This window comes from Lontra canadensis, unplaced genomic scaffold (assembly GCF_010015895.1).
Source record: "Lontra canadensis isolate GAN:19392208 unplaced genomic scaffold, GSC_riverotter_1.0 scaffold43, whole genome shotgun sequence".
In the NCBI taxonomy this organism is placed as follows: Eukaryota; Metazoa; Chordata; class Mammalia; order Carnivora; family Mustelidae; genus Lontra; species Lontra canadensis.
In genome coordinates this window covers 3412442-3436279 of record NW_022631037.1, presented here as the reverse complement: position 1 = coordinate 3436279, position 23838 = coordinate 3412442, and the positions used below count along the sequence as shown (strand labels likewise).

The 23838-nt window shown below is 42.0% G+C and overlaps 1 protein-coding gene across 2 annotated transcripts in view; it reads right to left on the bottom strand.

Moving 5' to 3' along the window:
• The window catches only part of TEX14 (testis expressed 14, intercellular bridge forming factor), a 95673-nt gene that overhangs the window by 13245 nt on the left and 58590 nt on the right, over positions 1 to 23838 (bottom strand). The window contains exons 15-25 of one of the 2 annotated variants that reach the window (XM_032871933.1): positions 20364 to 20470; positions 17919 to 18044; positions 17630 to 17718; positions 16266 to 16547; positions 15317 to 15417; positions 13400 to 13519; positions 11656 to 11722; positions 9118 to 9199; positions 2628 to 2690; positions 2002 to 2129; positions 969 to 1174 (exon numbers count right to left, since the gene is read on the bottom strand). In XM_032871933.1, the coding sequence (XP_032727824.1) occupies positions 969 to 1174; positions 2002 to 2129; positions 2628 to 2690; positions 9118 to 9199; positions 11656 to 11722; positions 13400 to 13519; positions 15317 to 15417; positions 16266 to 16547; positions 17630 to 17718; positions 17919 to 18044; positions 20364 to 20470 (1371 nt within the window). The remainder of the gene's footprint in view (positions 1 to 968; positions 1175 to 2001; positions 2130 to 2627; positions 2691 to 9117; positions 9200 to 11655; positions 11723 to 13399; positions 13520 to 15316; positions 15418 to 16265; positions 16548 to 17629; positions 17719 to 17918; positions 18045 to 20363; positions 20471 to 23838) is intronic. The other variant, XM_032871934.1, reaches the window with a different exon arrangement.

The following is a 23838-nucleotide window of genomic DNA, read 5'->3' as shown; positions in this document are numbered from 1 at the left end:
TGGGGGGAAGCAGGCTCCCTGCTGAGCAAAGAGGCCGAAAAAGGACTCGATTACAGGACCCTGAGCTCTTGCCCTGAGCCGAAGGCAGAGGCTTAACCCACTGAGCCACCCAGGCGCCCAACAGATGATTTTTAATTGAGGGCCAAAGCAAGACATCGATCTGCCTATAGAATGGTCAACAGATTTTTAATGAACAGTACCAAGTAAGGAATTTGTAGTCTTCTTGAAGAGATTATACATATGAAATATGAGGGAGAGAGAAGGGAAAAAGAAAAGGATAGCAGGGGAGGAGGAGGAGGAGGAGAGAAGGTAGCACACAAATATGTGTTTTTATTGCAGACTATTGGTCCAGGAGCTCAGAGAAGGTGATCAGTCAAAACTCTCAGGGAACCAAGCAGAGGAGGCATCAAAGGGAGAACTCAAGCCTCAAGTGAGTAGGAAATGTGTAGACAGAAAGTACACTGCAGGTGAAGGTAGTAGCATCATAAACTGTGGCAGTTTGGCTCTTTAAAGAAATTGCCAGGGCACCTGGGTGGCTCAGTCAGTTAAGCATCTGTCTTCAACTCATATTGTGAACCCAGGGTCCTGGGACTGAGCCCTGCGTCAGGCTCCCTGCTCAGCAGGGAGACTACATCTCCCTCTGCCTGCTACTCTCCCTGCTTATGTGCTTGCTCTCTCACTCTCTCTAAAATAAGTAAATAAAATCTTCAAAAAAAAAAAAAAGGAAGGAAGGAAGAAAGAAAGAAATTGCCAAACATTATTTCTGGTGCGGGGACGGGGGGGTACATAAAAACCCAAGATATATCCTATAATACAGACTCAGAGAGACACCCCAAGGAGGTCTAGAGAAGATCCAGCTTATTTCTTGCTTTCTTTGTAAAATGGATTTGGAGAAATCTTAGTACTTTGGATCCCTAAAGCCATTGGGCTGACTCCATGAGTATGGAAAGTGGAGTCAGTATACTTACAAGATCAGTCAATCTTGAAGGGACAGTTTCAGAGGAAGTAAGAAAGGAATCTAGGCTCTTTGCTTTCTCTCGAACTGTTGAAAATGTATCAGATGAAGTTTGAATAGATTCCTGACTGTTCCAGCACGAGGTAGACCCTGTTTTAATCTGAAATGTGATACTTTCAAGGCAGTCTTTATACCGGCTGGCAGCTGAAGAACTTGACCCTGTTGTAGAAAAGAGGGCAATTATTGTCCAGGTCCTTTACATTATTTAAAAACAAAAACATAAAACTCTATATCTATTCCAGGGATTCTCTGAATTGTTAATAACTAAAATAACTGCTGATATGAGACATAACTCCTCAAAGTAAAAAAAAAAAAAAAAGACAGTTTCTAAACTTGGCCATCAAAATAAAGGGAGATTATTTGAACCACAAATATACTGGGACTAAGGACACCACAGAAAGGCTATTTGATGCTGGCTGTTGAGATTGCAGGACTCAAAACTATGTACATTTAGGGCGCCTGGGTGGCTCAGTGGGTTAAGCCGCTGCCTTCGGCTCAGGTCATGATCTCAGGGTCCTGGGATCGAGTCCCGCATCGGGCTCTTTGCTCAGCAGGGAGCCTGCTTCCCTCTCTCCCTCTCCGCCTGCCTCTTTGTCTACTTGTGATCTCTCTCTGTCAAATAAATAAATAAAATCTTAAAAAAAAAAAACTATGTACATTTAAGTACAATAGGTTTTGAGTTACAAACACGAGAGAAGCCAATGTATTTGCACTAAATTTAGTAGTGCTAGAATACAAAGTACAGTTTGCATTTGCGTGTCTCTACCGCCTAAGTAAAAAAAAAAACTCCCTATAGCTGCTCAATAACCATCACCACCAACACCTACGTGGGCCCCCATGGGATTATCCCCACCAGCTCTAGAACTAAAGACACCTCTGCACTGTGGGGAAACAGCTGCCAGTCTGTTCTCATAGCCTGGCTTCCCAAAGCCAGTGGGGCAGGAACCGTTCTTCTCCCAAACACTTCTCCTCCCTGCATTGGTTACCTGGGCTGAGCGGAGTGCTGACACTTGTAGGTGCGTGGTTTATTCTGGGTGTTCTACATGAGACTTCCTTAAAAGAACCACCTTGTTCGTAGGAGATACTGGAGAGGTCTTGAATGTCTGTCAGGGATCTAAGAAATTAAAAGCACAAAGTAATTAGGAGATGTTTAGAAAAATCAAACAATATATTCCCAAGGGGTACTTTTTAAGGATGCTCTTGACAATAATCTTTATTTGGCAGTAGGCCAGAATTAGACTATCTTAGAATATCTTATGTATCTGAAAGAGAATATTAGGGAATATCCTAAAAAGAGATAATAACTTTAAAGATATCTCAGCCCCTAAAAGGAAACTATTTCCACAGATGAAAATTTATTTATGTGGAAAACAGATTTCATCTACCTCAAATGTAAACTTATTAACATCATCATTATCATGTATTTCCTTGATTATAAGATGCTATTGATTTAGATCACATCCTCATAACAGCTTTTTGAGAAAGAAACACGCTCACATTAAATGTATATGTAAAAATGGGAAGAAAGTATTCTCTTACAAATAAGGAAATACTATTCCCCTAAAACCAAGACTTTACACAGCATCCTTAGGCAACCCTTTGGTGGCCCTACATGTCTTTCTCTTTCAGCTCCTCTGGTGATTCCTTTAATGTCTCCTCTTGTTCACCTTCAGAACTGTAAGAGAGAAAGTGAGAAAATTTATATGAATTCCCTGTCAGCAGAATGCTCCAACCTGGTACAAGGGGACCAGTTTATCAGCCCTGTGAGAAGCAGCAGGAAGGGCACTAAACTCAGAAATAAAAAGTAGGTTCTAGTCCTGGGTCTGCTACTGAGTAGCCATACGTTCTCAGGCATGTCTGGGCCTTGCTCTGGGCCTCAGTTTCCTCCCCAGAGATTGAATAAATACCCTCTAAGCATCAGCCCATCTGAAACCAGCCAATGATGCTATATGACAGTAAGTTCCTGAGGAAATCTAGAGAGCACAGGAAATCTGCTGGGCATGGAGGCTGGAGCAAAGGGCACAGCTGTGGGGCCTTACCAACTGTGAGACAGCCTCCTGCATGGATCATCAGGCAAGGCCAAGAGAGACTTATGCCAAAAAATGACCAGAAAAGAATACTGAAGACAAACTTGTTTCTACTTTAACCACGTCTAAGATTCCATTTCACTATCTGTTGAGTACAAACTACAACTGTGTATTGCTAAATTGTTCTGTATGTTTTCATATTTTTAATCTTTGCAATAATCCTATGAAACCAATGGTACAAAGGAAAGAGCACAGATTTTGGACTGAGTTGTGACTTTATTAATTCTATTCACTGGAGTATTTGTTTCTCTTCTAAGCATACAGGTGGACAGCACTTCTTGCCCTCCTTTTATAAAAGGCCACATGACTTGTTGTAAACAGTGAAATATAAGTGAAAGTGACTGGAATCACTTTTGGACAGAAACCTTAAGGTCATGTTCCCTTTTTTCCTACCTGAGCAATCAAGAAAATACAAAGATGGAGTCTTCCTCAGCCTGGCTTTTGGATAGAAGGTAATGTAGCACAGAACACTTCTAGTCAATCCATGATGGACATGGAGCATGAGCAAAAAATAAATTTTTGCTGTTTTGAGGCACTCAAATCTGGGGTTGTTTGTTATATAGCATAATCTAGCCTATCCTGATCAATACATCCACTTACTAACTTAGAAAAGTTTAGCCTTTAGAAAAAATTAACTTTGCTTTCCTTATTTGCAAAATGGAGAGAACAGTATACACCTCGGAGGGCTGTTACATAAATTAAATTTGAGAAAACCAAGTACTGGTATATGGTAGCTGCTTAGGAAACACTAACTATAATTATTATAAATAAAAATTTGAAAGGGAGTCCAAGATAACAGAGGAGTAGGAGACTTAAATTTTGCTAAGTCCTAGGAATTCAGCTAGATTGCTAACAAACTATTCTCAACACCTACGAATTCAATTGGAGAACAAAGAAAATAGCAGCAACTCTATGAACAGAAAAGCAATCATTTTCTGCAAGGTGGGATGTGCAGAGAAGTGAATCTGAGGTGATATATGGGAAGATAGACTGGGGTGGAGGGTCTTTGTCAGCTGGCCACTGGCAAGTGATAGAGCAGCAGAGCACAAAATTGGAACTTTTAGAAATCTGAGCCACGAGGGATGTTTCTCTGGTGGCTAAGTAGGGGGTGGAACCCTCACTAGGACAGTGTGGTCTCAGGACCCTCAGGGTCGCAGAAAGATTGGGGGGTACCTGAGTATGGCAGAACTCCCAAGTATCCAAGTGGGGAAACTGGCTGCAAAGACGGAGCCGAGGAGGGGTCTCTTAGCTTGGGGTTGCCATAAACTGTGATCCGCAGCACAGGCCACTGCCCTTCGAGCAGGGATGCCACAAGTGGCAGATCGGGGAGACCCCCCACTTCCTCCACTGGGAGGAATGGCACAGGAGCGCACTGTAGGAATCTGATAGGTTTGGAGACTCTAAATGGGACCATGCGCCAGAGACAGAAATGCTCGGTCACAGGCTGGGTGAGCACGGTGTATGGCCAAAGACCAGGGAGACAGGAGGGATTGACTGCTTTTCTCTGAGGGCACACTGAGGAGTGGGGCCCCAACTCTCGGCTTCTCTGGGGCCAAAGATTGGAAGGCCACCATTTTCATTCTCAGCCTCCAAAGCTGGACGGAAAGCTTTCAGGGAACAAGAGCTGCTGAGAGCAAACCTGAGCAGATTACTCAGCCTGAATCCTGGCAAGGGTAATGCAATTCTGCCTCAGGCAAAGACACCTGAGAATCACTGCAATAGGCCCCTGCTCCAGAAGATCAACAAGAACGTCCAGCCAACACCAAGGTCACTAGTCAATGAGAACTGCGCAACTTCAGCGCTAGGGGAATACAGCACATAGAATTCATGGCTTTTTCCCCCATGATTCTTCAGTCTTTCAACTTAAAATTTTTATTTTTTTAAAGATTTTATTTATTTATTTGTCAGAGAGAGAGAGCGCGAGAGTGAGAGCGAGCACAGGCAGACAGAGTGGCAGGCAGAGTCAGAGGGAGAAGCAGGCTCCCCGCTGAGCAAGGAGCCCGATGCGGGACTCGATCCCAGGACTCTGGGATCATGACCTGAGCCGAAGGCAGCTGCTTAACCAACTGAGCCACCCAGGCGTCCCTCAACTTAAACTTTTAAAATTTTCTTTATTTTTTTCTTTTCTTTTCTTTGAATTATTCTTCTTTCCTTTTTCAACCAACTTCTTATCAGTTCTTTTTTTAAAATCTTTTTAAATTTTTATTCTTACAGTCATATTTTATCCCTTCATTGTACTTAACCTTATTTTATATATATGTATTTTTTTCTTTCTTTAAAATTTTGGGATACAGCTCTCCTAACAGACCAAACTACACCCAAAATCTAGTGTACGGCTCTGTTCTATTCATCTGCCTGATCACATTCTCTCTTTCTCTCTTTTTTTTCTTCTTTCTTCAACCAACTTACCAATTCCTTTTTTAAAATCTTTTTTTTAAATTTTCATTTTTACACTCATATTCCATACCTTCATTGTATTTAACCTATTTTTGCATATATGTAAGTTTCTCTTTTTTTAAAATTTTGGGAGGCAGTTTCTTCTAACAGACAAAATATACCCAAAATCTAGCGGTGGCTCTGTGCTTTTCACCAGCCTGATCACATTCTTCATTTTTTATCTCCCCTTTTTTCCTTTTCCACCTGGTTTCAGGTCTCTTCTGATTTGTTTAGTGTATATTTCTCTGGGGTTATTGTTACTCTTTTGGCATTTTGTGTTCTTGTTCATCTATTCTTCTCTCCACAAAATGACAAAATGGAAAAACTCACCTCAAAAATAGAACAAGAGGCAGTACTGACTGCTAGGGACCTAATCAATAGGGACATTAGCAAGATGTCAAAACTACAGTTCAGAATAAAGATTATAAAGATACCAGCTGGGCTTGAAAAAAGCATAGAAGACCCTGGAGAATCCTTTTCTGGAGAAATAAAATCTAACCAAGTCAAAATCAAAAAGGCTATTCATGAGGTACAGTAAAAAATGGAGGGTCTAACTGCTAGGATAAATGAGGCAGAAGAGAGAATTCCAGACTTCAAGCTCTATTACAAAGCTGTAATCATCAAGACAGTACAACAACAGTCACATAGATCAATAGAACAGAGTAGAGAGCCCAGAAATGGACCCTCAATCTTATGGTCAACTCATCTTCAACAAAGCAGGAAAGAATGTTCATTGGAAGAAAGTTTCTTCAACAAATGGTGTTGGGAAAATTGGACAGCCACATGCAGAAAAACGAAACTGGACCATTTCCTTGCACTATGCACAAAAATAGACTCAAAATGGATGAAAGACCTCAATATGAGACAAGAAATCATAAAATCCTTGAGGAGAACACAGGCAGCAGCCTCTTCGACCTCAGCCACAGCAACTCCTTCCTAGACACATTGCCAAAGGCAAGGAAAGCAAGGGCAAAAATGAACTACTGGGACTTCCTCAAGATCAAAAGCTTTTGCACAGCAAAGGCAACAGTCAACAAAACCAAAAGACAACTGACAGAACGGGAGGAGATGTTTGCGAATGACATATCAGATAAAGGGCTAGTATCCAAAATCTACAAAGAACTTATCAAACTTAACACCCAAGGAACAAATAATCCAATCAAGAAATGGGCAGAAGATATGAACAGACATTTCTGCAAAGAAGACATCCAGACACATGAAAAAAGGCTCAACATCACTTGGCATCAGGGAAATACAAATCAAAAACTACAATGAGATACCACCTCATACCAGTCAGAATGGCTAAAATAAACAAGTCCGGAAATGACAAATGATGGCAAGGATGTGGAGGAAGGGGAACCCTCCTACACTGTTGGTGAGAATGCAAGCTAGTGCAGCCACTCTGGAAAACAGTATGGAGGTTTCTCAAAAAGTTGAAAATAGAACTACCCTATGACCCAGTAATTGCACTACTGGGTATTTACCCCAAAGATACAAATGTAGGGATCCGAAGGGCATCTGCACCCCAATGTTTACAGCAGCAATGTCCACAATAGCCAAATGATGGAAAGAGCCCAGATGTCCATTGACAGATGACTAGATAAAGAAGATGTGGTGTGTATATATACATATATATATGTATATATACATATATGTGTGTACATATACATATATATATGTATATATACATATATATGTGGGACTATTATGCAACCATCAGAAAATGAAATCTTGGGGCTCCTGGGTGGCTCAGTTGGTTAAGCAGCTGCCTTCGGCTCAGGTCATGATCCCAGCGTCCTGGGATCAAGTCCCACATCGGGCTCCTTGCTCGGCAGGGAGCCTGCTTCTTCCTCTGCCTCTGCTTGCCATTCTGTCTGCCTGTGCTCGCTCTCTCTCCCTCTCTCTCTCTGACAAATAAATAAATAAAATCTTTAAAAAAAATGAAATCTTGCCATTTGCAATGACATGGATGGAACTAGAGGGTATTATGCTAAGTGAAATTAGTCAATCAGAGAAAGATAATTATCATATGATCTCACTGAAATGTGGAATTTGAGAAACAAGGCAGAAGATCATAGGGGAAGGGAGGGAAAAATGAAACAAGATGAAACCAGAAAGAGAGACAAACCATAAAGCCTCCTAATCTTAGGAAATAAACTGAGGGTTGCTGGAGTAGAGGGAGTTGGGAAGGATGAGGTGGCTGCATAATGGACATTGGGGAGGGTATGTGTTGTGGTAAGCACTGTATATCATGTAAGACTGATTTAATCATAGACCTGTACCCCTGAAAAAAATGGTACATTTTATGTTAATTTTTTTAAAAAAAGTTGAGGCCTAGAGATAGGGAAAATAAATTGAGTGTTATTGTATCAGACATTTTGCATCTATTATTAGTTTTTATAATTAGACTTTTTCACTTGAGGTCACGGTGTATTCACATGAAGTTTAAAGAAACATACTCTACCCGTGTTACACTGAATGGTAACATCTTGCAAATCCATAGTGTCAAACCAAGATACCAATATTATATAGTCAAGATACAGAACATTTCCACCACCACAGGGATCCCTAATGGTGCCCTTTAAGATTTTACTTATTTATGAGAGAGAGAGAGAGAAAAGATAAGCAGGGGAAGGGGCAGAGGGAGAAGCAGACTCCCCGCTGAGCAAGGAGCCCTCTATGATCCAAGCCCAAGGCAGATGCTTAACCGACTGAGCCACCCAGACGCCCCTCATGCTGCCGTTTTATAAGCATGTCTACTTCCCTCCTACTGCCTGCCTCTACCTTATTCCTGGAAACTACTCAAATAATTTTATAATTTCGAGAATGTTATATAAGTGGAGTCATATAGTAAATAACTTTGGGGGATTGCGCTTTCCACCCAGCACAACCCTCCGGACATCTATCCAGATTGTTGCATGTATCAATAGTTCATTCTTTTTTGTTGCTGAGGTGTATTCCACAGTATTGGATGTACCAGTCTGTAAAATCCTTTACTTGTGGACAACATTTGGGTTTCCAGTTTTTGGTTATTACAAATAAAGTCACAAAAATAAGTAAATAAATAAATAAAGTTGCTATAAACATTCAGGTATGTGTTTCCTTTTTTTTTTAAGATTTATTTATTTATTTGAGAGAGAGCATGAGCAGGAGGGGAAAAGGAAGAGGGAGAAAGAGGATCCCAGGCAGACTCCATGCTCATGACCCTGAGATCATGCCCTGAGGGAAAACCAAGAGTCAGATGCTCAACCTACTGTACCACCCAGGCGCCCCTATGACTATGTTGTTATATGAACATTAAGTCTTCATTTCTCTGTAATGAGAAATCAGTATTCAGATTTCTGAATACAGATAATACAGATAATGACTGAATTATCATTGAATACAGGTAATGACTCCTCTTCACGATCCTTCACAATCCTGCTCAACAAATCCTAAGAAACTTAAGGTGCCCAAAGCTAATTTTTCTGACATGGTAGCTAGAACATTTGAGGACGAGCAATATATAAATATGGGTATTATCATCACTTAACATTACTTCTGTGAGTCTGAAACTGTGAATAAAATACTAGCACATACCTTCGTATGGGTTGGAATTGAGACCTGGCTAAAATCTCAGCATTCCTTCCAGGTCTTTTTCTCATTTGGAACTTTTCTTCACCTGAAAGAATAAAGTAAATGCATTTTTTTTTTTTATTGAATTTTTGCCAACTCAGAGTGTTATCTTCATTCCCTAGAATTCCCCTTGGTCTGGTCCAGAATGAGAAATAATCTGAATAAACAAAGTGCTTCCTAGTTGGGTTTGGATTGAGTGCTGTAGGAGAGGTTTTTGCTCTGAAAGTTTATTTTCCTTGCTCCGAGGGGGTAACTACATTCTGACACTCAGAATACAATCAAGCCATTTACTTGCCTTTCAGTTATAACCACTCAGTTATTTCTGGAGACAAATGTTGTTTTGTCTTTTCAGGAAGGCAAACTGACCTGGTTCCTGTCAACAGACACCAGGGGGCGTTGAAACCAAGAACTGTTTGTTCACTCAAGATTCCAAACAGAAAAGACCATTAGCTGGGCATTCCCAGAGGGCTAACTGTGCCTCTTGGCCAGCCATCAGGCTCCACTTAGAGCGCAGGGTGGTGAGACAACACTAATTCAACTCTCATCTGTTCTCCCTGACATTGAGTGTCCAAAGTTACTTCCCACCAATTCTCAGTAAGATACTTTGCTGATCTCAGGGCAAACAGGGCCACTATCCATATTCCTTCCCAGCACCATACTGCTCTGGTTTATAGAGCCTTCCCTCTTAGCAAATGTTCATGATCCCCTTGCCATTCCTTAGGAACATGTGGTGTAGTGGGCAATGGGGAAGCCCACCAAAGCAGTGTCACCTTTAGCAGGTACCAAGGAGGTCTCTACCCCACCAGTAGGGAAGCTCTGGGGTTCTTCTTCTCATGACACTTGTTCAAATACCTAGAAAGCATAAAACTAGAAAGCCTAATGGAATGCCTAATAAACACAATTAGAGCTGGAGGAACACTTAGAGATTTTAGAGTCTCTCTCCTTTATACAAAAGGAGAGTGGGGTCCTGGGGTGAAATGACTTGCCCAAAGTCATGCAGTGGGAAGAAAAAAAAAGTGGCAGAACTGGGCTTGGGACCCAGCGTATGCCCAGTTGTTACCCATGGCATTGCCTGGTATGGAAGGGATACATGTCAGAGCCCTAGTGGAAAAGGAGGGAGAGAAAGGCCAAAAGCAGGAAATGAGTAGAAATCAGAGGCTTCTTCATGTACTTCAGATGTCTATATCAAACTAGCCCTGGGTTTCTGACCTATCTGCCCCGTAACTTCTCTATCCCACTCAACCCTCTTCCAAACAGAAGTGAAATCACTACGTGCAGGCAAGGCTCACACAGAATATGATCATGGACAGAGGCTCCACAGAAAAGAGTGGATGACCCAAGACCCAGATCTGGGGACTTTTAACACATGTCGTCCTGAGGATTTAACTGTTCATCTCACAGCTTATTGCTTCTTAAAATGCTCTCGGCTGTGACAGGGGCATGAATCAGGTTAGAGACAGAAGACAGTGTGCAGGGGCGCCTGGGTGGCTCAGTGGGTTAAGCTGCTGCCTTCGGCTCAGGTCATGATCTCAGGGTCCTGGGATCAAGTCCCGCATCGGGCTCTCTGCTCAGCAGGGAGCCTGCTTCCCTCTCTCTCTCTGCCTGCCTATCTACTTGTGATATCTCTCTGTCAAATCAATAAAAATAAAAAAAAAATCTTAAAAAAAAAAAAAAGAAGAAGACAGTGTGCAGCAGGAGGAAGGGAGTGAGTAAGTTCAGAACCCAAGCCCACCATGCCTGGGTTCAGAATGTTGAGACATGACCAGAGACATCTACATGGCTCAGGGGGTGGGTAACTGGCTTTAAAACTGATAGCTATACACCCTAAAAGAGTAAAAGTGCACAATTTTTAAAATGTCTATATCAGAACAAGGGGTTCACTTATATCTTATCTCACCCGGGCAGCTGATCCAAGGTTAACTTCCCATGGAAGGGAAAGCAGTTGCTGAGTTATACAGAACTCAAGGCCTCCCAAGGGAAGGATGTTGTGTTGACTGTGCACGACTGGCTGTTATTAACTCTTTGCCAAGATGCTAAGCAAGCAAAGGAAAATGCTTTTTGGGGTGGAAAAGGGCATGAAAAGCAAGTTCTAGTTTTTGTTGTGTCAATAACACAACATGTTATTGACACATATGGCCTGGGCAAACCCCTCAAGTCAGCTCAGTGAAGACAACCAAGCACCCGTGTATGCCCCGAAGGGGTGAGGAATCTAATGAAAGACGGGAGGGGGAGGGGGCAGAAAGGGAGGGTGAGGAGGAGGAACAGGAACCACTAAACACATGCAAGGGGAAGTACAGATAACATGATCTGTGGCTGTCAGGAGGCTGGTGAGGGGCCAGAGATTCATTCTAAGGAAGGGAAATCCCTTACCCTAGGTTCCTTCATCTGTAAAATCAAAGGCCTGGAGGAAGTTATCTCTAAGGACTGTTCCAGCTCTAAAGTTCTGTCATCTAATAGAAAGTAAAGGCAAGTGAGAAGGAATCTGCCTTAAGAGTTTATTACCAGAGCTTGGAGGTTGGGCAAATGCATCTTGTACTCCTTCAAAGTCCTCTTCTATGGGACTTGAGGTCTACAAAAGAATAAAAGGGTAAAGGAAGAAGGGTCACTGGAGAATGAAGGATATTAATCAAAAGGTAGGAGAATTTATTGATGTTCTTAAACCTTGAAAATCTTTATAAGTTTCCTGCATCTTTAATAGAAAAAGAACAAACCCATTTCAAAGACATTAAGGATCATTTGTACTCTGTGTTCCTCAACAAGCTCTCCCCTGCCTCCCACTGTGAGGAGGAACTGTGTGACTTTTCCTTATGTCATTATCTCCTTCTCTCCCCAGCATTCCAACAAAGATGTTTTGATTCTTAGGACCTTCATCAGAAAACCCAAAAAAGGCTGGGGTGTGCCTAGGCGGCCCAGTCTGTTAGTGTCTGCCTTCGGCTTAGGTCATGATCCCAAGGTCCTGGGATGGCACCCCATCTCAATCCCTGCAATGGGAGCCTGCTCAGCTGGAAGTCTGCTTCTCCCTCTCCCCGTCACCTGCCCCCCGCCCCGCTCGTGCTCTCTCTCTCCCTCTCTCTCAAATAAATGAATAAAACCTATAAATAAATAAATAAATAAAATAAGGAAAAAAGTTTGGAAAAATAGCGCAGACTGCAAAGTTACTTTCTGGGGTGAGAAGTCAGAATACTGGTTCCTTTGAAAGGGTTCAGCGACTGGAGGAGGCCAGGGCGTGCGGGGGGAGGGATCTGCTGGAGGACTGCTTCCTGATCTGGGTACTGGTTACATGAATGTGTTCAGTCTGTGCAAGTCCATGAGCTGCACACGTAAGAGCTGTGTACTTTTCTCCATGTTACACTTTATGTATGTGTACACACACTTATACGTATATATGTATATATGTATGTATACACATGTACATTAATGTGTGTATATATATACTTTGTATGTTTTTGTTAAAGATTTTCTTAACATCCCAATCTGCTCATCCAAATCAAGAATAGTTGATGGAATAACAGTGAAAAATTACTCTGAGTTATCAGAAGTACAGAATAGTGGAAATGGTGTTTTTTTGCATCACTGAATTCTTGTCAGTCAAATGTTGTGTTTGAAACATACAATCAATTCTCCCTTTCTTCCACCCCACCTTCCATATTGGTAAAATGCCCAAAAAAGGTGGTAGGTTAGTAGGAAAGTGAGGCAGAAATTACACAAACGAATAAGAAAATCCAAACAGCTTCATTTTACAAATGAAAACATTCTGTACAAACAGGTGCTTGCCAATCCCGGGCAAGTTCCTGAGAAAGCCCCATGCACTGCCCAGCGTCATACTCATGCTGAGTCCTGGCCTCTGATCCTGGCTCTCCCACCACCGATGCTCATGCTCGATGCTCGGCAGGCCAAGCTTAATTCCCCACATATGCGGATCACCACTTCTTCACACAGAGGAATAACAGCAGGCCTTCTTCTCTTCTCCACAGGAAGAATATGTGAATCAGGTAACATGAAGAAAAGCGTTTTGAAAAAAAGTACGAAGCACTATACAAATGCAGGAACCACGGTTTTGGGAGAAACTGTATATGACCTCAAACATCTTATTTTTCAGATGTTTTCTCAAAATTTGAAAAGACTGCTAAGTCAACATTATACACTTTTATGTGTAAGCTATTTTTCTCAATAAAGACAACTTAAAAGAATTAAGGCAAATAGAGAAAGCTGAAAAGTACTTTTCCCTAAACTGTGGTTTTTTTACCTCTAGAGCTAAGTTTTCTTGAGCAGTCGAGGAATAAAAATATTCATGGTCTGGAGTCAAAAATTCATCTGTTATGTCCTCAGAAGATTCTGGTGAACAAGTTGATCGCACAGACTGATCCTATTAATAATGTAGGAAATCACTTTTAGGTTGTTGTTCATTATAAACAAATCCTTTAGAGTTGGAGGCAGTGTTAATAATGGGGTTCTCCAAAATTACCCAGCAGTCAGGGTGACACTCCCTGAGCCAGCCCTCCCTGCCTCCTTGCACACCTGCCTCTGCCCTCCTTCCCCACTATAAGCTGTGAAACCTCTGCAGCAAGTGAGGCCAGTGACAGCCCTGAGACTCACAGTCCTCATCTGCACAACGGAGGGGAAGGGAGTTGGGCGACATTTCTGCTCTGAAATTCTAAGAAGAAAGGTCCTAGACAACCCAGGCTGGGCCTGAGCTTGAACAGCCAGCCACAGATGCTTTGTTCTCTAGACGAAGAAGCTTGAGGCCGCTCAGAACTGAGGAGTCCTGTGGGTGCTACAGTTTCAAAGCAAATGAAGGAACATAATATTAAAAGTAGCAATGCAGGGACACATGGGTGACTCAGTTAGATAAGCCTCTGACTCTTGATTTTCACTCAGGTCACAATCTCGGGGTCCTGGGATCAAGCCCACTTCTTTGGGCTCCGAGCTCAGGGTCAGTCTGCTTGAGGATTCTCTCTCTCCCTCTGCCCCTCCCCCTGCTCATGCCAGCTTGTGCATGTGAGCTTTCTCTCAAATAAATAAATCGTTTGAAAAAAACAGCGATGCAATCTCAATAATAAAAATAAAACTTGAAAATTCAAAAGTCCCAGTTATTTCTTCAGCATCTCTGTTCCACCCCTCCTTTTCTGCTCTTCTCCCTGTTCAGCCCCTGATCCCCACATGGGCAGGTAACTAGCTCCTCTCCATACCTTCAGTCATCTCTCTGCAGAGGTTTTATGATTTATTTCCTTGGATGCTGCTTTTGCCACACACTTCTTCTTGCCGCATGCTTGGCAGCTGCTCCCTTTACTTCTCATATCAAATTGAAACTTCTCAGATAAGCCTGGCCTCACATACCCTCCTCAACTCCCTGACAGACCTGTTTCTCCAGCCAAGCCAGTGTGCTTAACATGGCCTATCCTTCCCGCGCCCATGTGAGAAAAAGAATAAATTGTCTTAAATTGTCCTTGTGAATGGTTTGTGTGCTATGATTAAATACAATAGTATGTTCGTTGAAAGATCTTAAATGTTATCACAACTGTATTTTTATATTATTTCATTTTCAGTTGCTGTTTATATTCTTTAAGTGATTGTGTCATCATATCATAATGATAAAAAATTCTGGCTCCTTAGCCTGGCTGGACTGTGGCCCAACCACATGCTTCAAGGGTGCGTTAAACCCCTGCAGGGCTGGAGCCTCAATGCGTTGATCCTGTGGAGGTGCAGTTTTCAGGCATGAACACATGCCTTCCACTGAGAGCTGTCTATGGGTCTTAGAGGACATTCTAGGTGAAGGAACTCTCATCACAACCCTGGCCTTGCTCTTGCTACTCCAATCAGACCTCAGTCACCTGCTGGGACATGAGCTTTGATACCTGACCTCACACTGTGCTTCCAGAGTTGGTATTATCTATCTAACTAGACAGGAAGCTCAAGGGCTTCCTGACTCTGACACTTTCTGTGTTCTGCACAAACTCTAAGATACACAGTGCTTTGAGTTGAAATGACTCAAAATGTATTTAGGCAGGGAAGAAAGACTTCCTCATTCATGTCACAGACATGAATGTACTCCAACAAAAAAGAACGACTACAGTTATTATTTAACTGGCATAATACATAACAACTCAATTCGACTTTATTAGGTCCTTGGGTTCCACCTGGCTCTGTAGGCCATATTACTTACGCTGTAAGATTTCTCAATGACCACAGATGCATCAGAACTTGCTTGAAAGACTTCACTATGCTCTGGCGTCTCATTTTTTCTGGGAGACAGATGCCTGATATCTAATGATGACAGAACCAGGGCCAAAGTCATTCAGTGATATTTAGATGGCATGGAAGGGGATAAGAATGGTGTGAGAGAAAAGATGTGTGACTATTCTGCCAAGGGTGGCCATGTCTCATTTGTCAGGGTCAGTCCAGAGAGTGGATACTGTTAGTTTGGCCTGACCCCAACACATGGTCCTATATCATCAATCCTTTTGCCCACCCATTCAAGAGCAATGCTTGAAAAGGAACAGATTCTAAATACTAAGAGCCCAAGACAGGTAGATTTTCTACCTAAGTGATAATTTTAGATGCATCTTTCTTTGACTTATAAACAATGAAGAAATAACATTCCATTCCCTGATTGCAAGCAAATCACCAAGTGGAACTACATGGCCTTCAGTTTTAACCTATAAATCTATAAAGTGATGACAGTCAATGCCATTTGTCTCTGGGTTCTTCTGGCACAAAATCTCTGGGAGCCAGTGGAGTTTTTCTGGCTTAAAATGCAATGCAAGGAAATGGGCAGTAGGGAACAGCCCTCTACCACTGTATTCAGGTAAGAAAGGTTCATTTCCCTGCCAGGTTACAGCCAGGAACAGGCTCACTGTATAGAGATTATTTAACTTTCTTTGAGCAAATGGGTCTGCTCCAGTAACAGGAAAACTCACGAATCTTTGGATTTCTTTACGTTCAGGAAGGACAGAGGAATCAATAGGGTATTGTTTTCCCCTGCAGTTCAGGGTTCCCAGAGAGATGCGAATGAAGAGAAGACCAAGCAAAGGAAATATGCCAGGAGGCTTACGTATCTTTGAGTGAGTAACTTGATAGAGCTCATCTATCCCAATTCCTCCAACTGAACTTACTGGTGAAGCTTTGAGGCCCATGCTGTCTGCCGTGCTGGTTACTGTCACAGTCACTGTTGTCCATTTTGTCACACTTGCCATTTCCTCCGGACTCCTCATTTTTCCTGGGATACTCTACAGTGCACTGCCAGCCCACTTTCTCAGGGTCCCTCAGCAGGGGCTGCAGCAGGAGATCAGGCTCATTTTTAGCCTCATCCTCTAAAGTCACACTACTCTGAGGATGCCAAGGTGGTACCGCCAGCTGCCCAGTAGCCGCTCTCTCTGCCATTTCTTTCACCTCCCCTGGAGAGAAGGGAAAGCAGCATTTAAAACAGAACTGTGAACACTGGACAAAAGCTTTTCCTTCTTAAAGAGCTATATAATACTTTCATAACTCATACTGTCATAATAATTGTCTTTTTAGAACTGCACCATCCCTAGCTTGCCCTGTTGGGCTTGAAGGGGAAGAGAGAAAAGAATTGATAACAGAAGGAAGGACAGAATTTCAGTACATCCTGAATTTTAGAATGGAAGGTAGCAAAAAACTTGTAGATAGAACTTGTTGTGAAGATTTTATAAGAAAATCACAATCTCTACAGACTAATGGAAAGGATTCTAGAGTTTGTCCAGCTCCTTTAGGCTAGGCAGAGATCATATTGTGTGAGAATGTGTGTGTCTGTGTTTGTTTATTTGTTTTATATGTGTATCCGCATGAGCATATCTTCATTCCAAATGTTCTATAATTTTGCTAATGTCATTTAACATTAGTATTAAAAAAACGTAGACACTGTATCCTTTCAAGCTTATAAAACTGATACAAAAGGAAACGCCCACAGGATATGCAAAAGTGACACTACATGCTCTCTACTTTCATAATGAATGTTACACATTAAATTTCTACTGCATATTGTTTTGCTACACTTGTTATATAATATGCATCAATATATGTACAATGGAAATATTTCCTATAAAGTCTAGAAATGAAAAAAAGTTTTTTCCTAAAAGATAAATCACTGAACAGAACAGTATACACAGTGGCAGGCTTGATGGTCTCTTTTCTTTGGACTAGTAACACAAAACATGTTCATTTAAACAATGTTAAAAGACCCATCTTAATAAAAGCTTATCTTTCCTGAGTATGTGGTAAACAAAAGAAGGAGGAGGATGAGGGGGAAAAGAAAGAAAAAGAAAGAAAGAAAGAAAGACATTTCCTTTCTGAAATTTGTAATCAGAAAGGCCGTAATTTTTAAACTGGAATGATCTAGCAGAAGAAAAGAACATGGGAGGCTGGTGCAATACAGACTGTGTACTTAGAGATAACAAGCAGGTTAGAAATATACTTTAAGTTTCATTTGGCTCAACAGAACCTATGGCTCTTTACTCACTTTTCCACTTTAAGTGTACCTCTCCATCATCTTCATTATTTCTTGACTTTGCATTACAGATTTCAGAAGATACAGACTCCATACTGATCCTAAATTATGTAGGTTTGGGGGAAGGGGAGCAGGGTGGACACAAATACACCGGTTTGCTCAAGTTTCTGACACAAGCCTGAGCCCACCAGCCCACACAGAGGACCAGCCCCTACTCTCAGTCATTCCTGGGGCTGCACTGACTCCTGCCCACCACCAGAGAGCGCAAGACTCCACAATGTTCAGACCACAGACTCCTTACCTCGTAGAGCCCTGGCTAGGGCTGGATGACACAGCAGGGCCCTTAGGGTGCCTTGACACAGTGACAAGGGCACTACTAAGCTGAGTCAGCTTGGTTTGGGCACTGGACTCTTTAGGTCTTCCCTGGCTAAGAAATGAAGGGACTGGGTTAGAAGACCTCTAAGGTTATTTTCAGTTTCCAATTTCAGATTTCATGATTCTAAAAGTACTCGAGAAATTCTCACAGGAAGAAGAAACCCACAATTGAAATCGAGTTTCACTAGACAGACTTCTGAGGTCTAGCAGAGCCCCCCACCCCAACAATGCCACAGAACACAGGTGATGGTTTGGTAACTGTTCCTACCCTTCAACCAGAATTCTCCAGTAACAGACAAACCAGTGAGTCAGTAAAAGCACAATAACTAACATTCTCAAACACGGCCTTAAGACACCAGGGAGGGGCGCCTGGGTGGCTCAGTGGGTTAAAGCCTCTGCCTTCGGCTCCCGTCATGATCCCAGAGTCCTGGGATCGAGCCCCACACCGGGCTTTCTGCTCAGCGGGGAGCCTGCTTCCTCCTCTCTCTTCCTGCTTCTCTGTCTACTTGTGATCTCTGTCTGTCAAGTAAATAAAATCTTAAAAAAAAAAAAGAAAAAAAAAAAAAGACACCAGGGAGCCTGAAGAACATTCAGAGCTCTTCAGCCTAGTCTCACTGAGTTCTAGACCCTACCTTCCACTAACCAGCTGCCTGCCTGTGGCATACTTCAGTCTTTGTGGATCAAGTTTCCTCATCTGAAAAACAAGGGAGTCTTTCTTCCTCTACATATCCTTGATCATATACATCTCATCGTCTATTAAAATAACTCCTCAAAAACACATAGTTGGCATATGTATGAATTCCTCATTATCTTGAATGCCCTGCTTCCCCACTGGACCAGAACACAGAGACTGTTGACCTGGAAAGGTCAGATCTGATTGGCTTCTTTAAAGAGCAATTTGGCAGCAGCTATCAAGTATCTTTAAAATGTTTAAACCCTTTGACCTAGTAACTCCGCTTCTGGCAATCCACCAAGGACATAATCCAAAGTGCAGAAAAATTTGCAAAGACAAGTCACTGCAGCCCTATTCAAAATGGATCAAAGCATGAAACTACCTAAAATGCAACAATGGGGGAAATCCAACAAGTTCAAATTTGCAGGATGTTTTCTTTTTTTAATATTTATTTAAGTAATCTTTATACCCAACTGGGGCTCAAACTCACAACCCTGAGACCAAGAGTGGCATACTCTTCTGATGGAGTCAGTCGGGCGCACAACCTGGATATTTTTTAATAAAGTGGGATAATGCTCTTGTTCTAATGTAAGATGAAAAGTCAGGATATAAAAATACCTATATGGGGGTGCCTAGGTGACTCAGTTGGTTAAGCGTCTTTGGAAAACATACAAAAAGACTTGGTGGATTGGTAGCAAAATGTTAAGCTTTTCTTTAGTCCGTTTTTTGTTCTCTTGGGGGAACATGGTGAATGGGTGTACCGGATTCCACAACTACGGCTTTGCTTTGTTAACTAATGGCCATACTGTCACCCTATCTGCTTCTCTCAATGATGTGAGCTCTAACCCCTTTGATGCCAGTTAGTTGGTTCTCTAATAATTCCCTTTGTAAAGGTAAAATACACTGAACTAAAATGTCTGGGCTATTTTCCTTGATTCTCCCTAATGAACACATTTACCAACGTGAAAGGAAAAGCCAACTCTTGTCATTAGTCTCAGTCACCACTGGGAGAGAAACAAAAAGTTACTTTTTTCCAGAAGAACTGACTCCAAAGGCATGGATTAAAGCTACCATTTAACCACAGGAAAGGAAAACTGGAATTGACAGACTAGTCTATCTTGAAACACATTTATGAGCCTTGAATAATTACCCCTATGCAAAATAAAATTTGTTTTACCTAAATTCTTAAAAACTCAGTGTACATATATGCTCTCCTTCCCATGATCGGTGCTGAAGCCAATTCATTTCATAGATTTGGCTGGAAATCAGAGGCTGCATGGTAACAGTTAAACCGCTCAGCCCCTGCTCTGCAGTCAGGGATGCTCATTTTGAGGAACCCTTGTTTCCAAATAGTTTGGTTTCTGGAGCACTGACAGATGGAATACCTGGCATTCCTTTTTTAAGAAAAACAATCTGGGCAGCTTTGGAAGAGCAAGGTGCTTTGCTTTTGACAATCGTTGAGTTCTGCCTGATTAACCTGCCAGCTCCTTTACCTTCGATGTTTTTTCCTACAGGTTTCTGTTACATGACTCTTTCCGCTCACCTGAAGGAGAAAACCTGCCAAGATCTGTTTCTGTGTTAGTGTTCTTCATCACCCACAGTCTCTTTGTCACAAGACACATGAAGATCATTAAGTGCCTCTGGGGTCACGTGGGAGTCTAAAGGCATGGTGACACAGAGAACAAAATGTTAACCCACCTGCTGGTATTTGGGCTCCTGTTTCTTTCCAGACTGTGCTTGGCTCCTTGAGTGGGCTGTGATTGTTCACTTGTGCTCTGTTTCCCAGGTCCACAAAAAGTTGGCAGCTTAAAAAGCAGTAAACATGTTTCAGTGCTTTGATGAAGGAATTCCTTTTCACTTTCACATTCTATTTTTCAAGCCATTCTTACTAAATGTGTAGAAATAACCAAACCTTCTAAGATGATTTCCCAGTGCGTATTTCATATCTAGTAACTCATCTCTCGGCTGGAGGTCTTTACAACATTACACAACAATGTCGGCCCCCAGAAATGCAGTCTAGACTGGGAGCAAGTAAAGGACGAGCAGAAAAAACAGACTTCAAAAATCCAGTAACTTTTAGGGTGGCTCAGTGTTTAAGCGTCTGCCTTTGGCTCAGGTCATGACCCTGTAGTCCTGGGATCAAGCCCTGTGTCAGGCTCCCTGCTCAGTGGGGAGCCTGCTTCTCCCTCTCCTACTCTCCCTGCTTATGCTCTGTCAAATAAATAAAATCTTTTTTAAAAAGTGCGATAACTTTCCCCTGTATTATTATTAGGGTAGCAAGCTTTGTGGCAGGAGCCTTGGACCCTGGCTTCTAGTCTAATCCTTACTCAGAATAACCTAAGAGAGCCTTCTGCTTCAGCTTCTTCATCCGTAAAACAGGGAAAATAGTATCTCCCTGAATCCATCAGTGGGGATGCTATGAAAATAAGACACAATAAAATAAAAGCTACAATACTTTGGAAATAGAAGTAAATTAAATTAAAGCCTGTGTATTTTATTCCAAAGAGAAAATCCTGGATCTGCTTATTCTAATTTTAACAAACTTCATTATATTTCCTAGCCTGCAGCAAGATAAGGCAACAAATGTGTTGCACTGGGATGGTAGTAAGATGTGCAAAGGTAAGAGGATGCATAAAAATGGTCATAAGCTCCTAGAAACATCGCCAAAGGCAAGGGCAGCAAGGGCAAAAATGAACTCCTGGAACTTCATCAAGATCAAGAGCTTTGCACAGCAAAGGAAATGGTCAACAAAAACAAAAGACAACGGACAGAATGGGAGGAGATGTTTGCAAATGACATATCAGATAAAGGCCTAGTATTCAAAATTTATAAAGACCTTATCAAACTCAACACCCAAAGAACAAATAATCCAATCAAGAAATGGGCAGAAGGCATGAACAGACATTTCTACAAAGAAGGCCTCCAGATGGCCAACGGACACATGAAAAAGTGCTCCATGTCACTCGGCATCAGGGAAATACAGATCAAAACCACAATGAGATACCACTTCACACGAGTCAGAACCGCTAAAATTAACAAATCAGGAAATGACAGATGTTGGTGAAGATGCGGAGGAAGGGGAACCCTCCTACACTGTTGGTGAGAATGCAAGCTGGTGCAGCCACTCTAGAAAACAGCATGGAGGTTCCTCAAAAAGTTGAAAATAGAGCTACCCTCTGAGCCAGCAATCACATTACTGGGTATTTACCCTAAAGATACAAATGTAGTGATCCGAAAGGGCACGTGCACCCAAATGTTCATAGCAGCAATGCCCACAATAGCCAAACTATGGAAAGAACCTAGTAGTCCATCCACAGATGAATGGATAAAGAAGATGTGGCATATATATACCATGGAATACTATGCAGCCATCGAAAGAAATGAAATCTTGCCATTTGAAATGACATGGATGGAACTAGAGAGTATTATGCTGAGCGAAATAAGTCCATCAGAGAAAGATAAATTATCATATGATCTCCCTGATATGAGGAATTTGAGGGGTAGGGTGGGGGTTTTGGGGGTTAAGGAAGGAAAAAAATGAAACAAGATGGGATCAGGAGGGAGACAAACCCTAAGAGACTCTTAATCTCACAAAACAAACTGAGGGTTGCTGGGTGGGGAGGGGTATGGAGAGGGTGGCTGGGTTATGGACATTGGGGAGGGTATGTGATATGGTGAGTGCTGTGAAATGTGTAAGCGTGATGATTCGCAGACCTGTACCCCTGGAGCAAATGATACATTATATGTTAAGAAAAATAATAAATAATTTTAAAATGCTATAAAGCAAAATGGTCATAAGCTCCCTAAAGTATGAGCTACAGAGGCCTTTGCATGGGGGCAAAGATTCCTTAGCAGGGCCTGAGGGAACAACTTTATTTGGAGCATCAAATAACACATGTTCTGAAAATGTCATGGTCACCAAGAAGGGCTTAGAATATACTAAGAAATATATTCAAAATAGGTATTTAGAATAATGGGAAGTTTGTAATGTTTCCTTTGGTGCAATTAAAAATTTAGGAACTGAGAAATTAAAGGACTAATCTAGGGCACCAGGCATATAAATGAGGCCTTGGACCTTCTTGCCCAGCCCAGCCTCCCGCTGAATACAGTCAAGGGAGTGATCCCAGCCTATGCCACATGGAGTGAAAATTATCATATTGGTTAGCCCTAACTATTCCTGACCCATAGAGTTGTGAAAAATAATAAATCACTGCTATTTTAAGCCACTAAGTTTGGGGTTTTGTTGTTGTTGTTACTCCACAGCAATAGATAACCAAAACATAATATATAAGAAAAGTTATTTCTAATAGTTTTCTAGCAAATCTGAATTTTCAAAAGAAAAAGATATATTAGAGTCTAAGTACATTCTTTTTGCCTTCTCTTTATAACAGAAACAAATGCGAACGCTTTCCAAACGTTTTAAGTGAGGACTGCAGTCTCACTGAAACTCAGCAGGGGACCGCGAAAGAACACCAGACGAGGAGTGAAGAAACCTGCCCATAATCGGCTGTGGCCCTTGTCAGTGGCATAGTAAGGAGCACGGGCGGTGGGAGTTGTCCACCCCATGCAGGCCATAAAGGGATGCGCTTGAGGTGGAGAATTTTAAAACTTACCACTAAAAGCTGACTAGCTTTTTACCACCATAGGCCAGCAACTCTAAGTAACTTCAGTAATAAAATCCTTCTTCCAGTGGGGCTCACCTCTCCTATCCCAACATCATCTCGGTAACACCTGGACTTTAGGAAGTTCAAGTCACTGAGCTTGAGCTTCATACTCAATGATGAGGAGTATGGGGTAAATGATGTAAAATGATGGCGCTGATCCATCTCTAAAATTCTGATTCAAGAGACAGCCAGCTCTCTATATGTGAACTTGTTCATTTATTCATTCCCTCAATGACCATTTATCAAGTACCTTCTCTGTGCCAGGTACCCTTGCTAAGGCACAGAATGTGTAAGACCCAGGCCCTGCCCTTAAGGAGCTGATGCAGGAGCCACTCTGAAACCTCACTAAGCTTCAAGCTACACCTCCTAGACCAGTTCCCATTGTGTCTTCTCGCCTCCTTTGAGGTGTCTTCTTTGATGACCAGGGCCCTCTGTACCACACTGGAGCTACTCATAAGTAAAGCTTGTGACTCAATCATCATCGTATCCCAGGGTTTAACTGTATAGCC